The sequence below is a fragment of the Sebastes umbrosus genome, chromosome 7, assembly GCF_015220745.1.
Source record: "Sebastes umbrosus isolate fSebUmb1 chromosome 7, fSebUmb1.pri, whole genome shotgun sequence".
Classification (NCBI taxonomy): domain Eukaryota; kingdom Metazoa; phylum Chordata; class Actinopteri; order Perciformes; family Sebastidae; genus Sebastes; species Sebastes umbrosus.
The window spans coordinates 7,925,980-7,943,167 of record NC_051275.1 but is presented as its reverse complement, the minus strand read 5'-3'; the positions used below and the strand labels follow the sequence as shown (position 1 = coordinate 7,943,167).

Genomic DNA, 17,188 nt, shown 5'->3' with positions numbered 1-17,188 from the left:
AAACAGCACAGCTACAGCTGCAGGTAGTGCATGTAAACTGTGCAGATATGTTACAGTATATATACTAGGGCTGTCAATTGATTCAAATATTTAATCGTGATTAATCGCAAATTAATCACACATTATTTATCTGTTCAAAATGTACCTTAAAGGGAGATTTATTAAGTATTCAATGCACTTATCAACATAGGAGTGGGCAAACGTGCTTTTTTTATGCAAATGCATGTATATATTTATTATTGGAAGTGAATTAACAACACAAAACAATGATAAATATTGTCCAGAAACCCTCACAGGTACTGCATTTAGCATAAAAAATATGCTCAAATCATAACATGGCAAACTGCAGCCCAACAGGCAACAACAGCTGTCAGTGTGTCAGTGTGCTGACTTGACTATGACTTGCCACAAACTGCATGTGATTATCATAAAGTGGGCATGTCTGTAAAGGGGAGACCCGTGGGTACCCATAGAACACATTTTCATGCACATATCTAGAGGTCAGAGGTCAAGAGACCCCTTTGAATATGGTCATGCCAGTTTTTCCTCGCCAAAATGTAGTGTACGTTTGGAGCGTTATTTAGCCTCCTTTGCGACAAGCTAGTATGACCTGGTTTACTTCGGCTTTCTAGTTTCTTCTGATGCCAGTATCGTCACTCTAGCTTTAAAACTGAGCCCGCTATAACCTAAAAATTGCAAGTTATGTTAATGTGTTAAAGAAATTAGTGGCGTTAAAACAAATTTGCGTCAACGCGTTATTATCACGTTAACTTTGACAGCCCTGGCATATGCACATTATACTGTACTGTAACAAATTTGGGTGCTGCAAATGTATGGCACACAACACCCAAAACAGATAAGGGATGTTAAAAAGAGGAACAAGAAACAGAAGTAATATTTGAACATGCTTTGGATTCTTTTTTTTTAAAATGAAGACCCCTGGGCTCTGTATGCAGTAATGTTGTGTGAGTCATCACTCTACACACACAGAGGAAGAACTGGAAATTGACTGTCTTGTTTCTGTACGTTAGAGAGGCAAACAGAGAAAAAAAGTGCAAAGAGCAAGCAAAGGATTTATAATGACACAGATAGAAACCTACAGTATGGTCAATGTGTTGAATTGTGGCCAGACTGTTACAGGGATAGACAGCGGTAGTGTCTATAATGTGAATTCTTGGATGTTAAATGTTTATCTGCAATTTTCTATAGTGGTCCCAGTAATATTTGTCATTAAAGCGTACTGAAGTAGCACATCATATCACATGGTTGAGCTATATTTGAGACAAATATTTGAGGACTGCTTTAATTTAAAGGGAACCTGTTTTAATTTTGTGCTTTTTCCCTTTTCTTTAGTGTTATATATTTGTTTGTGCATGTAAAAGGTTTGTAAAGTTATAAAGTCAACGCCAAAGGAAGTTACTCTCCCCCACAGAAACACTGCTCCTGAACTGCCTGAAACGTCCCGCTTCAAGTTCCGCCTTTTCTTCCGTAACATGGTGATGTCACAAAAGTAACACATTTTGCCTAGTGGCTAGTTTGGCACGCCCTCAAACAAAAGCTAGTTTGAGTGGAGCTGGAGCTGAGTCCGAAGAGTTTGGTACGGTTGACCAATCACAACAGTGGGCCAGCTGACCAATCAGAGCGGACCGGGCAGGAGCTCAAACAGAGCGTTTCAGACAGAGGGTGAAAAGAGGTGCTGCAGCACAGTTGGTATGAGAAAAATAAAGTGTTTTTTGAACATTAAAGCATGTAAACATGTTCTAGGAGAAACCCCAAATACAAGTATGAACCTGAAAAATAAGCATAATATATCCCCTTTAATAAAGTCAACAATATAATCATGCTATTTTCAATAATTTGTTGTTCTGGATTACTCATCTAAAGTGCTTTGTGTAATTCATGTATTGTAATAATTTAATGTAATTACTTTGTTAAAGAGACCTTACTTGACCTTACATGTAATTAAGATCACATGAACACGCTCTGAGCTGGATAAGTGAACTCAGCTACAGAGCCAGTTGATAACCAGCTTCATGATGCCAGTAAATATCCAGTTTCACCGATGTTGGGGTCAGTGAAGAGAGGCAGACTGTGTTGCTTTGTGAACAATTGAGATCGCTACACACTTTTTACAGGATTACAGCAGCTACAGATGACGGCTCTTTTCCGGTCCTTTTTCAGAGCTCATCAGTAATGGATCACTGTCGCGGTGTTAAGACCATTTCAACCAATATAACAAATAGTTTTTACTGGAGAACATCGTCAACCCTGCCTTAAGTTTGATATTTAGATATTTAGTCTTTAAGATGCTTGAGCCAAAAATGCAAGATCATTTGTATGTAGTGATGTTTGGATCACCTGTATGTTGTGTCCACACTGAAGTGGGCTGCAGCCAGGTCAGTGGGAGGTATCCATGCAGGCAGGGAGTTCCCAGAAACCCACTTGGTCCATTCAAAAAGCCCCGGTTCCACTCGCACCTTCAGCTTCCCGTCCTGCTGCAGACCTGTTTACACCGACACAATTCATTAGAGCTCATCTTGAAAGTAAAAGAAAATCCAGTGATATTTTCTGGAGGAGACTCTTGTTACCCTTCAGGATGTTCTGTGCAGTCTGAACACAGCGCAGAGAGGGAGAGCAGTACACAAAGTCGATCACTGTGTTACTCTCTAATAGGGCCTCACCTGAAAAAAAGCACATTATTAAGCAAACAAAATGACACCAGGTGCAGTGCATCATTTAGATCTATATCGGCTACGTACCCACTAGTCGAGCCTGTGTGGATCCAAACACAGTGATGGGAGCGTCCATGTCATAATCTCTCTGTCCTCCCCACAGCGGCAAACTGGGAAGCATGTTCAGATTGGAACGTACATATCTACCTGCAGAACAACAACAAAAAGCACACATTCTCAAATGTAAGGTGGTTTCTTTAAAGTGCAGTGAGAGGGAGGAACGTTTTTGACTCATTCATATTGTCTCAACCTTCGATTCTCACCTTTACTGTCCGAGCAGAGGGAGAGCCAGTGTTTGCCAAAGACCACATCCATCCTCTCACCGTGCCGACAGACAAAAAGTGTCCGCTTGGGCTGCCGAGAGTGACTGCCACTAATCCGCAGGACCTGCTGGGAATATCAGTAAATTGCTTTATGAAAATGTGCATAATAGGGCTGTCAAGGTTAATGCGATAATAATGGCTTAACGCAAATTCGTTTTAAAGCCACTGATTTTTTTTAACGCATTTACACAGTTTGCAATTTTTAGGTTGTAGCGGGCTCGGTTTTAAAGCTAGAGTGGAGATACTGGCATCATATGAAGCTAGAAAACCTAAGGAATCCATTGGTATGCTAAATTTTGTTGAGGAAAAACTGGCATAGCTTTTTATTCAAAGGGGTCCATTGACCTCTAACCTCCAGATATGTGAATGAAAATGGGTTCTATGGGTACCCACGAGTCTCCCCTTTACAGACATGCCCACTTTATGATAATCACATACAGTTTGGGGCAAGTCATAGTCAAGTCAGCACACTGACACACTGACAGCTGTTGCTACCTGTTGTTGGTTTGAGTTGGCAATGTTATGATTTGAGCATATTTTTTTATGCTAAATGCAGTACCTGAGAGGGTTTCTGGACAATATTTGTCATTGTTTTGTGTTGTTAATTGATTTCCAATATTAAATATATACACACATTTGCATAAAGCAAGCATATTTGCCCACTCCCATGTTGATAAGAGTATTAAATACTTGACAAATCTCCCTTTAAGGTACATTTTGAACAGATAAAAAATGTGTGATTAATTTTCAATTAATCGTGATTAACTATGAGCAATTATTAATCATCACAGATTAATAATGATTAAATATTTTAATCGATTGACCTAGGGCATACATTTTTTGTATAATTTTTGGCATGTATTTGACATATATCAGTGCTGATGCAGAGACTGGAAATGGGGAGAGAGAGAGAGAGAGAGGGGGTATGACATGCAACAAAGGTCCCGAGGCTAGAACCGAATGCGGGACATAATATGGAATGCGCTGTAACCCTCCGCCTACCAAGGCACTCTGCATACATGTTAAATTCTGATTTAAAAAATATTTTATATATTTATTTATCTAATATTAATATAATATAATATTATTTGTTTAATATTTTTATCATCATGTGAATTTAGAAAAAACAAACAAACAAACAAACAAACAAAACAATGTACCTGCATTGGATGACAAATGAGGCTGAGGGTGGGGGTGTCTCCAGGACTGGTGTTATCGGTGCGTCGGCCGTCCAGCAGCCCATCAAACATCCCTCTCTCCTTACTGGTCTTGTCACTGGGCCCACAGCTGAAGAAGGAATGGGAGCTGTGGTGGACGAGCAGAACAGACATCTGGTATGCGGTACAGGATCATTTCTTTCTCTTGGCAATTATGAAAAGCTGATCCAAGGAGTATGTTGGCAAGAGCTAAACAACGTTTTGATATCTGCAACTCATCCAAAATAATGTAATTACTGGGAGAGTCAAACATTTGAAAATAAGGAGCTTTATTTAATCAGCGCAAAATAAATAATAATAATAAAGCTTCCTTTTAGAGCTGATATTAGCTTATTGCAGATACATATACATGTTTATCGCTATCGCTGTATACGTATGTCGCATGATAAGTAAAAAGAAATTGCAGTACAGTGTCTCCATTGAATAAAAAGATGAATCAAAATCAAGATGGTTCGTCCTCGGGGGAGAATGAATGTGTTCAAAATGGCACTCAGACAGTTCAATTTTGGTATTTCTTGTGTACAAGTGGACATTTTGATCGAGTGGTTGCATTAAAAAAGGTCAAGGGGTCACCATAATTATCAGAATCACCCTCTGGGACCAAGAATATCCACACTGAATTGTTTGGTAATCAAAAATGTTGATCCTTTTTTTTAATCTGTGTATCTTTTTTGGGTAATTAAGACCCCATCTTGTGCCAGTGTGAGGTGCTCTGCTCACCCATGGAAGACCCAGGTGTCGGACTCATCGGCCAGGCTGACGTAGTTCTCAGGCAGCAGGCCGGACAGCCCGGAGGCCAGCGAGGTCCCGTACACCCAGCCCTCACTGGTACTGCTCTGATCCACCGGAGACATGAAGACAAAATCGCCAGGAACCAGCTCCAGCTCGTCCTCGTTCTGAGGCATGTAGGGGTACATCACCCGCAGGGTCTGCAGAGGCGTGACAATTATTGGCTGACTTATTGACATTGAGAGGAAATAATCCTGCTGTGATGCTGTGACTTCTAAACATGCATTGTTAGTATGACTATTAGCCACCTCATGGTTTGCAAAACGAATGTCCCGGGAGAACAGGACGGCCAGCCAATCACAGCCTAGCTTGACTTCGATGCCCTTAGCCAGTTTCTCCAGTGAAGGGAGGTGATTGGTGGGGAAGTTGTAGGCCAGAGTTACATGGAGCTGCTTCTTATGAGGCTCCACGTGGACCTCTAGGAGTTGAAAGAGGAGACAGGATTTTGTTTTACGTAGTACAGTATGTCACACCAAAAAAATCACCGTAAGAAAGTACTACATCTTTTGTTATCTAGTGCACTGCACAAAGCGTCGGAGACTAAAACCGACAACGCTCAACATTTCCACATCAGACTTGGATGACACGCTCTAATCTGTATCTTTACCAGAAACAGAAGTATGACAGAGCATTAGCGCTAACACCGCGGCTCTAATCTGATTTGGCACTTAGCTGCCTGAAATACTGTTTGGCAGTCAGTCTCATTTTCGCCCGCGTTTAAAAAAAAGTCACAGTGACAGATTGAGTGAGTGCTTTAATAACCCGACATGACCGCCATCCTGACCAATCACTTACTGCCACTGCTGGAAAAGACAGCTGGTCAACACACATGACACGGTGATGAACTGATGCAGAGCAGTGATGAAGAAAGATGGGACAGATAGAAGGAAAGACATGCAGCTAAGACCCTGAACATGCTCCAAACCCAGGGCATTGTGGGTATATGGTGTGTATGCTTGGGGTTCCTACCTGCCTTCCTGGCGGCCTCTGTGGCGAAGTCGGCCGCAAACTGCTTGAGGACATCGGCCACCTGCTCCTCCACGAAAAGGCCGATGAAGTTGGAGGACGTGTAGAGCTCTAGAGGCAGCGGGCTGGGAAATCGACCCCGCCACTGCTGGACGGAGGCCTGGAGGGCCTCGCATAGAGCTTCTACTTTGTGGTCTGCACACTGTGTGGAAGTTAGGAAGGGTGCTTGCTTTATCTTTCTGTTAAAAGTAATGGCTCTTTGTCATTCAGACAGACATTCAGACTGGTGTCCGCTACGTAAAAGATTGTTACAGATTTATTACAGACATGACAGGACGTTTAGTAAGCGTGTTAAACATTGTGACCACCGCTGTGGTCTTTATGTTAGTCTGGTGGCTAATTCAGACACAGGCTGTTTTCAAAGTGTAACAAAACTACAGTATGTCCCACCACTGCTGTTGTGACTTTGCACCACAGTCTCACAGCATTTCATGAAATAGTCACAAAATTGTATGTATTTGATTCGTGTTCATAGACGCAAATTTCCCTTTTTTTTCGTGACGCTCAGCACGACTTTCAACAACAGATTTTTCATGCATTTTCCTACGAATGTCCAGCAACACATAACGCACATGTCAATTTCTACTCCAGTTTTTTCAAAATAAAACTATTTAGTTAGGTTTAGAAAAAGATCGACTTGGTAAGGCTTAGGCAACAAACTACTTAGTTAGATTTAGGAATAGATCGATTTGGTTAGGGTTAGGCAACAAACAACTTAGTTAGGTTTCGGAAAAGATCGCACTTTGGGTTAAAATAACACTGGAAGTGCTGTAACTTAAGTACGGAAGTTACATGTCAAATAAATCAACTTTGACTTGTGGTTTCACACGGGACACGAACACCAGTCTCCTGGGCGAGGCCCATCCATCCATCCGGACCTCCTTCCTACGTGGCATTCGCTGCTCTCTATATACTTCCTGGTATTACAATTACGTGGATTACTAATGAATTGATTTTGTGCTGACCATCAGGAAAAAAAAATGGGAAATTTGTGTCTATGTACACGAATCAATACATTCAATTTTATGACTATTTTATGGCTGGACTTTACGTAAAGTGACTCGGCTGCTTATTCAGATGCCAAATTGACATCACATTAACGTAATGAGGTGCATGCCTGAAAGAGGCGTTACACACAAGTGTGAAGAAAAGAATCATGCAACCAGACTCCAACTGATATTTATTTACTCTGTCTGGGGAATGAGCTCAGAACCTTTGATGACATTTAACCATCCACCTTAAATAAAACCGTCCAACTCACCATGAAGAACTGGCAGAGGGTGATGTGGGGGAAAATGTTGTGGGCTTTGTTTTTGCCACAAGTGACCCGGCTCTGTTGCCAGAAGTGGGAGAGCTGGTTCTGTAGTGGTCCGCTGGGTCGCAGGTAGAGGACAAACTCTCTGGGCAGAGGGTCGTCCAGGAACGGGTCATCCACATGGGAGAAGAGCCTGGGGAGAGATGGAGGTAAATGGAACCAAGCAAAATTCTCAGGTCTACTGTTGCTGTGAGGACAGTGTTCTAGGGCTGTCAAAGTTAACGCGATAATAACGCCCTAACACAAATTGGTTTTAAAGACACTAATTTCTTTAATGCATTAATACAACTTGCATTTTTAGGTTGTAGCGGGCTCAGTTTTAAAGCTAGAGTGAAGATACTGGCATCATGTGAAACTAAGAAGAAGAAACCTAAGGAATCCATTGGTACCAACCAGGTCATACTAGCTTGTCGCGAAGGATACTAAATAACGCTTTCAACTTACGCTAAAACTGGCATGGCCATTTTCTAAGGGGTCCCTTGACCTCTGACCTCAAGATATGTGAATGGAAATGGGTTCTATGGGTACCCACGAGTCTCCACTTTATAGACATGCCCACTTTATGATAATCACATGCAGTTTGGGGCAAGTCATAGTCAAGTCAGCACACTGTCTGTTGGTCTTGAGTTTGCCATGTTTATGCTAAATGCAGTATCTGTGAGGATTTCTGAACAATATTAAAAACATAAAACAATGACAAATATTATTTGTCATTGTTTTGTGTTGTTAATTGAGTTCCAATAATAAATATATACATACATTTGCATAAAGCACGCATATTTGCCCACTCCCATGTTGATAAAAGTATTAAATACTTGACAAATCTCTCTTTAATGTACATTTTGAGCAGATAGAAAATGTGTGATTAATTTGCGATTAATCGATAGCCCTACAGTCTTCACATAATGCTTTAATTTTTCTATGTTTGTGATTCACAGTTTTCAAGAAATTGAATCTGGGATTCAATCTGAGGTACTTCATGAAACTCTTTACTGTTTAATTAATTGAATTTGTTGCCATTGAGAGTCAATTTTTCAAGAGACCAGATCACAAAAAAAATTAGAGGGCTGCTCAAAAGAAATCAATACAGTAAATCATTAATTATCAATAATATACACAGAATATAACATTCCTACTGTTTACAACCCTTCTACAGCAGAGGGCAGTGTAACACATATTTCCCCCTGACTTGTGATGGAGTATATATGAATGTATGTACACATTTATTGTTTTAACTTACCAGTCACATGCTGCTTGCACACTCCGACCTCCCGTTGATACCAGAGCTTTCAGTCTGTAAAAGAGAACAACAAAAAAATCAAATTAAGTCCTCAACATCAGTGAGAACGTTCACCTCCATTTGACTCCTCTACAGTCTGATATGTGCGCAGTAATAGTGTATGACGAGCCAGTGCAATGCGGCAATGAGAAACCCATTGAAGTTATACTCCTGAATGAGTTCAGCAGCAGAGGAACTCATTGATCATTGAGTTTGTATCCTCAGGAGATTCTCTGGCAGCAGATGGCAAATAAAAGGAGAACTGTTCGGGATGCGCACCTATGTGGAAACTCTGTAAACACTTAGAGATGCAAATGAGGGCCTCAAAGGAAAAAAATGAGATAATAGAAAGGTTTAAAGTTGTTGACAGAACAGAACTGCCACTGGAGCTGGGTACAAACAATTTCGTTTGAAAAAGGAAACTGGTGAATTATTCAGCGTTTCGCCGGTGTGACTGGCTGAAGTGAATATCTAAACAGAAATTTCAGCAACTCAGAGAGAAAAACACCACAATGTCAAATGGAAATGCACTTTTCTCCTCGCTCATTATTTAAAGCTTAGAGAAGACTGCATTTGCGGGAAATAGGGAACTACACTTTTCTGTCATTGCTAAAATGATTGTCTTGTATGAGCTTTTATATCTAAACATTTGTTGAAGTCAGTAAAGTAACATTAGCTGTTTGTGTCCATCTGATTAATATACGAGTGATATTCACTCTCTTTCCAACTCTGTTTTAGTCTACACCAACTCCTGAGGGAAATATCTGGCTCTTAAGCAGCTAAATGATCCACTGTGTTCACCAGTTATAGCCTCTAACTCCCTGAGACCCACTTTACTGTCTTTCACAGGCTGTAGCAGGTTCAGTTCAATTTTGCTAATTTTTGGCGAGGAAAAGCTGGCATGGCCATTTTCAAAGGGGTCCCTTGACCTCTGACCTCTAGATATGTGAATAAAAATGGGTTCTATGGGTACCCACGAGTCTCCCCTTTATAGACATGCCCACTTTATGATAATCACATGCAGTTTGGGGCAAATTTTGAATGCAGTATAAATGTGTTATTTTCACCTCTTCTAAAAATGATGTGTTTGAATATTTCTGCATACTGGGGTCCCTAAAAAGTCTTGGAATTGCATAAATTGGGTATCACTATAGAGCTGAGACTCTTGTGGATTCAATTGTATTCATGTGTGATGATGTTAGTCCCCATACTGTAGTAGCCATTTCATTGTAGTGAGACCATTTTTTGAAACTTGACCTTACTGTACCTCTAGGATAATCACAGCCTCAGGAAACTTTAAAGCCACTAACTAGAGACCTAGAGCATTCCTAGGTATGTTGAAATAGGGGGGTTTCTGAGCAGTTTCCAGAACAGAAATGCTCGCCATCCAATCACCGAAAAATGCAATCCTTGCAGAAATCTCTAAATGTCAAAAGTTTGTAATACCAAATCACAGCATGGCTTTTTTTTTTTATGGTGTTCCTCAAGGTCTTGATGTCTTAATGTAATCTTAGAGCTTTTTCTCTGAAAACAGTTGCCTGCTGCTGGAAACGAGGTTGATAAGATGGTGAGTTTGAACCAAACAGTAAAGTTGGAGACCTTAACACCAAAACAATGAGATTAAAGACACTGAAACTCTCTGTAGAGCAAAACTGCACTAAATGAAATCAGGATCTTCCGTGTCCGTGCATAATTGTGGCTTGACCGCGCGCAGCATAAAAACATCTATATAAGTATAATATCATTATTTCAATTGTGGTGAAAACCGGGACAATTTGTTAGTGACTGTTGAAAACGGGACATTTGAGTGTTTTACAGATATGTGTTGGGACTCGGGACACATCAGCTTGAAACCGGTACAGTCTGGTCACTGTATGGTAGACAAAAGGTAACAAAACCGCAATGATTCTTCTTCTTTCAGGTGATAATACACTAAAGAAAACACACTTATTATTATTATTATTATATTTCTGCCAGTAGATCCCCCTAAATGTGACACACCGTTCGTTCAGGCAGGACATTTTTTTATATTTTTTTTATTTCCGCTCCCACCCTGTGATCGGAAAGATCAGAGTGTGTCAATGAGTAATTTATGTCACACCAAGAACTGAGAAAGACGAAGTGTGAGCAACGCACAGATTACTGGCCAGCAAAGTCTGGGGGCAGAACAACAATAATGGATGGCGAGTCAGAGAAGGTGTCAGTTCCTCGTAAGCTCGCTCAACGCAGCGGGTAGGATGATACATAGCATGTGCAGGAAGACATTAGCATAGATTCCTCTCTTAAGAAGGACTCCTGTCGATGACTCCTCTTAACCATAACGTAGGACGCCCAGTTACTTGTCAAAGGGTTATTTGTACATTTGAAGTGTGTTATGTCTTCAGTGAAGAACCTCACAGTGCATATTAAGATTTTCTAATCATGTGTTTCTGCATTCCCTGGCTGAACAATTGAAGACTGATCAGTCAAGTCAGTCCCAGAAAGCCAAACACTTTTCACAACCCCTCAAAAGAGAGCAGTGTGAATGCTGGACTAATTGGCTTCAAACAGCTTTTCTGATGAAGACATTTAAGTCCCGATTTCACCAAACTAACAAAGGTTGCAGCTCACGATGAAGGCAGACGCCTCGGTTCTCATTTTGCCATGGCAATCGCACGTGTTTTAATTAGCTGGGATGCGTAATGCATTAACAGAGATTAAAGAAGCACAGAGAACGTCGATTTCCTTCCATTCACGCCTCCGTCCTTACCTCAGCAACACCTGGAGGCTTGGCTGATAAGCAGGAGAAGGGAAAGCCAGATCAGATTATTCATATTAGAGCTGCAGAATCTAATTAGCTGCCACTCAGAAGATAAGAGCTCGTACATGCTAATGCGGTTTTCGTCTCTGGGGAGCAAGCTGTTTCCTCAGCACGAGAGGCATGAGATGTTGTTCCTGAGGGATGGGACGGCTGGAGCTGCTACAGAGAGGTGTGTGCGTATATGTGAGCATTAATGACTGCATGCTGACAATCTATTAGGATTGGATTATTATACTTCGAAGGTGGCTGCAAATGTGCTTTGATTGAAAAGCAATGATTTTTCTTGTATCTAAGAAAAGCTGAGCTGTTTTTGAAAGGCTAAACGCCAACAAATATGGACTGAATATTTCGTACCTTTTTTCAATAAATGTTGACTTTTGGACTTTACAACTCTTTGGGAGTTATTGGAAATGTTTGGATCACACAAGTCAGAACAATCCTACGCAGCGACCACTGGAATCTAACACTACAAGTATAATACTAATATTAGTGTAGCCTGATCTTTATCTGCAACTGTGCAGAAATACCGAGGCTAAACAGAATGTGGCCTACTAAGTATAGCAAAAAAATATACATTTTTAAATAGTTTTAAATAAAGACTTTTGTATAAATTGTCTTATTATTATAAGTGGGTTATTGGGATTTTAGTTATAAATGTGCAAATCGAATTTTGACAGAGCACACAAATCTTGGCGCACCCCCTGTGATATTTTGCGACCCCTTATAAGGGGTCAATGGTTCTCAGGTTGGGTTTATATTGTGTGCCATTAATCTGTATAATTTTGGAATTTACACTTTACCAGGTGAGCTACCGGGACGCCCCGCCTTTAACACTATTATAATAATTGTAATTTTATAAAAAATTAAAAAAGACATTACATTTTAACAGGTTGTTATTGATAAAATTGTGTGTTGAAAAGAAATCTAAAAATATGCTTTCCCATAGAAGACTTATAAAGATGTTGATATGTGTTTGACAAATACAGGATTTTATACCAGTTTTGATATTTTTTTAATGTAACTTGATGGTGGTGAATATATCTGTTTTGCCTGGAGTTTATTCTTCTCAGGTTGTAACTGCATCAGACCTTCACGGGACACTAAAACCCTCCACTGAAACCCTTAGAGCGTGAATCACCTAGCAGGCAGGATAAGGTGTTTTTACAGACTCAATCTGTTTGCATATGTGTCACATCAGCAGAGGGCAAACCAGATTTTTTTTGAAACCACACTTGTACTGGAAGGTCAAAGTAAAACTGGTCTGTATACACAAATCGTATCTACTAAGACAGACTCGACTTCACCACAGTGAGCTCAGCAAGAAGCGCTTCTGACCACAACGGAGACGGGCAGAGACATCAGAGTCGGCTCAATCGTGTGCTAGCGGCTGCTCGGGTTTTATGAAGCTGCTGTGTCCCACAGGTGTAGACCTACATACCATCTCATGTGTGTGTGTTTGTGTGTGTGTGTGTGTGTGTGTGAGAGAATCAGAAAGAAGGAAGAGAGAGCGAGAAGCAGCGGCTGAAGGAAGCTGTTTAAGGAAGGGCCTTAAACCACGTCAGCTCACACCCACACACACCAACAAACAGTAAATCAAGTCAGAGATGGAGAACACAAAAGGAGACTCTGCCACATACTAACACCTGGATTACATTTAGCGTTAATGACGATACGATATATCTGACTGAAAGGCTTTCACAACCGTGAGAAATTACTGGAAAGGAGAAGTGGGTCCTGTGATACATATGTCATTCACTTTGTCACCGTGTTAGTCAATGTGCAAGACAAGCAGAGTGTCATTTACTGTAGATATTCACTCAAATGTCATTTTAATTTATAAGAAATAGTATTACAGACAACCATAAATATAATCCATACTGCTTAAAGGTGACAGTATCATCCCTAAACAACAGTATTATTCCATGATGTAGATGCTACGTGTCACTAGACAAGCATCGATGACCTATGAAATATACCGTGATGACCACAGTAGTCGTTATTAGTCAGTCATAACTGAAAGCAGAGGAGACAATCTTCCTCTTGTTGGTCGTGAGAAATGCACAGTTCAACAGAAAAAGGGACTTGCTGCGTGGATGGAAAAAGTTGCTGCGTGAGAAATTACTTTAAAATATGAATTTTAAAATGATGAAGTACAAAACAGCTACATTTTCTGTCTTTTTTAATCCTTCCCCGAACCAAAACTACAGGAGCCGACAGTGTTTGCTCTAATGAACTTTAATCCTCTATAGCATTAGAAGTATGATAAAGAAAAATGTAAGATCAGACTGTTATTCCATAACCAGCCACTGGGGATACACAAGCTAGTGCATTCTCAGTGCCGGTCCTAAGACAAAAGGGGAGGGTTGCATCAGGAAGGGCATCTGGCGTAAATAACGCTCCAAACTTACGCTAAATTTTGGCGAGGAAAAACTGGCATGACCATTTTCAAAGGGGTACCTTTACCTCTGACCTCAAGATATGTAAATGAAAATGGGTTCTATGGGTACCCACGAGTCTCCATATGAGACACTTTATGATAATCACATGCAGTTTGGGGCAAGTCATAGTCAAGTCAGCACACTGACACACTGACAGCTGTTGTTGCCTGTTGGGCTGCAGTTTGCCATGTTATGATTTGAGCATATTTTCTATGCTGAATGCAGTACCTGTGAGGGTTTCTGGACAATATCTGTCATTGTTTTGTGTTGTTAATTGATTTCCAACAATAAATATATACATACATTTGCATAAAGCAAGCATATTTACCCACTCCCATGTTGATAAGAATACTTGACAAATCTCCCTTTAAGTTACATTTTGAACAAATACAAAAATGTGCAATTAATTAAAAAAATATTTTAATAGATTGACTGCCCTAATGTGTGTGTGCATATATAGATAGATAGATAGATAGACACTTTTTTCAGCGCTGATTGGATTGGATGAGCACTTAGTTTCTAAGATGGAGATGAAAAGATGGAGACAGAAAATAAGCCATAGACAAAAACATTTCTTGACATTAGGTAGGCAAATCATTAGAATATTCGTCATAGTAGATATATATAATCTCATTATGACACAAGTTATGACCAGTTCCTCACCAACCACACCCAGGAGTCACAAATGTGGTTGAGGTTGTTAGCACATATGCTGTAGATTCAAATCATACCATGATCAAATGAAAGTCTCGCAGCTCTCAAGAGTGAATATGCTGACACCTGTGAGTCTGAAAAATGTCTCCAAAGACAATCCTAACACAAATTACAAAAATATTGTCCAGAAGCAGAAAGTACGCCATTAATCGTTGCACTAGATTCTGTATTTTCAACTTGTTTCCAAGAAAAATGTGTTCAATCATCCAGGAAGTTACAGAAAAACCTTCATCATCATCGTCAAGACTTCTCTGCCGACTTCTCTAGCCTGAGTTCATTACAACACTCTCAGAAAGACGAGAATAATAATAGCAAGGCAGAAAGCATGGCGTAGTGAGACAAATGTGAGTGTCAAATATGTGAACAACACTCTGCACTTATTCTGAGGACTTCTGGGAAGATGCTCAATGAACAGATGAGTCACAACTGAATATTTGCGGCTGGCACAGCCCCCTGTTATGTCTGGTGAAAAGCAAACACTGCATTCCACGATAAAACCCCTCGCATGTGGTGGCAGCGGTGTCACAGTTTGCAGATGCTTCGCTTCACCAAGACTTGTATAACTTTCAATCACCTCATGATTCTGCCCCTCTAGGCTATATGACAGAACTCTGCAGAATCACATCAGACATCGAGTTCATAGGCTGAATTTGCAGCAACACAGGGTCATGACAACCATCTAAAACAAACCATAAATTATACATCAGAATGGCTGAAGAAGATCAAGAAATGTATAGTTTTTGGAACAACAAAGTCTAAAAAATCCAGAGCTTGTACAAGCAACTGCTTGAAAGCAAACAAATGTCACAGAGCTGAAATGGATTTATATATCGAGGGATGAGCCAAAGTTCCACCACAACACTGTGTTAGACTGAGCGAGTACTGTTAGTGTTCAGCTGCACTTATAGCTGCTAAATGTGGTGTAAGCAGTTACTGAATCTAAACGAGACATATCACACAAGGACGTGTGGTATTGCATAACTTGCCTCAATAAGCAAATCATCTCGGCGGTGCAATATATCACATTTTGTGGTTCTTCACTCCGGGTGCGTTTTTGCTACTGATGTTTTCCTTAAAGCTTTGGTCAAATTTAATGTGTAAAAATGCAAAAAAAAAAAACACAAGGATGAGCCATTGTTAGCAACTATGAACTGTACGTGGTTATAATGTGATGGATTAAAGGGCTACTCAAGGTTAGGGGACTTGTGAGAGACAAATAAATTAAAAAAATGGTCAAAATCAAAGCAGCAGAGGTCGAGATATCCTGACTTTTATGTCCCATAATGCAACTCAGTAGCATCATTCATTAGACATTCCCTGCATGGTAAATGCCCTCATTTTTCAGACTTTACGCCACCAGTTTGTAGTGCAGGTCAAATCGTTGAAGTCTCAAGCCAACCTAATAAATGAATAAATGACTCAATGAATAAATAAATGTCATTAAATGTAGCAAAAACAATATTAGAAATAAATGTATCCATTAATTATGGATAAAATGTGACAAAAATTGACATTTCTGTTTTAATTAGCTTCTTTATTTATTTATTTATTTATTTATCTTTGTATTAATTCCCTTATTAATTTTTGCTCTTGTTTAATTTTCCCTTTTATTTATGTATTTATATTAATGTTTAAATGTATTTATTTAATTTGTATTTATTTATTTATGTATTCCTAATGCTGTAAAGCTATAAAGAAACATAAAAAGAAATGTATAAAGAACACATAAATAAATAAGTTTGGGGAAATAAATCATGCAGAAATAGATAAATAAATAAATAAATAAATAAAGAAGCAAATTAAAACAGAAATATCAATTTATGTCACATTTTATCAATTAATTAATGGCTACATTTATTATTATTTTGCTGCATTTAATGACATATTTATCGAGTCATTTATTAATTTATTTTTGATATTGGCAGGTTCCGTCCTCCATATTGCAGAGCCACAGAATATATTATCAAACTGTTCTCACAGGTTGAGTGGTACTCTCCATGACGAGTAAACTGACCATTATAACGTTGTGTTTAAAGTCTTGTGTTTATTATTTAGATTTAAAAAAATATATATTGTTCTGAGAAGATGTTCAAAACTATTTAATTAATACAATAATTGGCATATAGTTTATTTTTAGTCTCTCAGTTATGATTTTACAGTGTTGTTTACCGCCACATATTGACGTGATTCTTTGTAACTGAATGACCTTTGCTCCGTATGTTTTACAAGATTACTTCTAGTCCCCTGTGGATTCATTTTAGTTCCTACCTTCAGTGTTGTGTAGGGGATTCTTTATATGCAAGACAACTGTAATTGCAAACAAACAAGGGTAGTTGGTGTGATTATTTTTCTCAGTTTTGATCCTGTTTCTGAATCATGGCTTCAAAATAACTACAAGAACAGAAAGAAACTGACAAAACGTTTCTATTTGGATTCCCCGTGACAACCCACATTTCCTTTTTTCTGCTGTTGCCTCTCAGGGTTTCCATAGCTGTGGGCTGTTGTGTCATAAGGCGAGCCCTAAGCTGAGTCAAACATGTCGATTAGAGGCTAGT

At 39.5% G+C, this 17,188-nt stretch overlaps 1 protein-coding gene across 2 annotated transcripts in view; it reads right to left on the bottom strand.

The window, feature by feature from the left end:
* LOC119491142 (ubiquitin-associated and SH3 domain-containing protein B-like) overlaps nucleotides 1–17,188 on the bottom strand; it is a 56,359-nt gene that overhangs the window by 6,282 nt on the left and 32,889 nt on the right. The window contains exons 2-11 of one of the 2 annotated variants that reach the window (XM_037774843.1): nucleotides 8,643–8,696; nucleotides 7,349–7,535; nucleotides 6,031–6,229; nucleotides 5,310–5,479; nucleotides 4,993–5,201; nucleotides 4,216–4,360; nucleotides 2,996–3,122; nucleotides 2,760–2,879; nucleotides 2,589–2,681; nucleotides 2,359–2,503 (exon numbers count right to left, since the gene is read on the bottom strand). In XM_037774843.1, the coding sequence (XP_037630771.1) occupies nucleotides 2,359–2,503; nucleotides 2,589–2,681; nucleotides 2,760–2,879; nucleotides 2,996–3,122; nucleotides 4,216–4,360; nucleotides 4,993–5,201; nucleotides 5,310–5,479; nucleotides 6,031–6,229; nucleotides 7,349–7,535; nucleotides 8,643–8,696 (1,449 nt within the window). The remainder of the gene's footprint in view (nucleotides 1–2,358; nucleotides 2,504–2,588; nucleotides 2,682–2,759; nucleotides 2,880–2,995; nucleotides 3,123–4,215; nucleotides 4,361–4,992; nucleotides 5,202–5,309; nucleotides 5,480–6,030; nucleotides 6,230–7,348; nucleotides 7,536–8,642; nucleotides 8,697–17,188) is intronic. The other variant, XM_037774844.1, reaches the window with a different exon arrangement.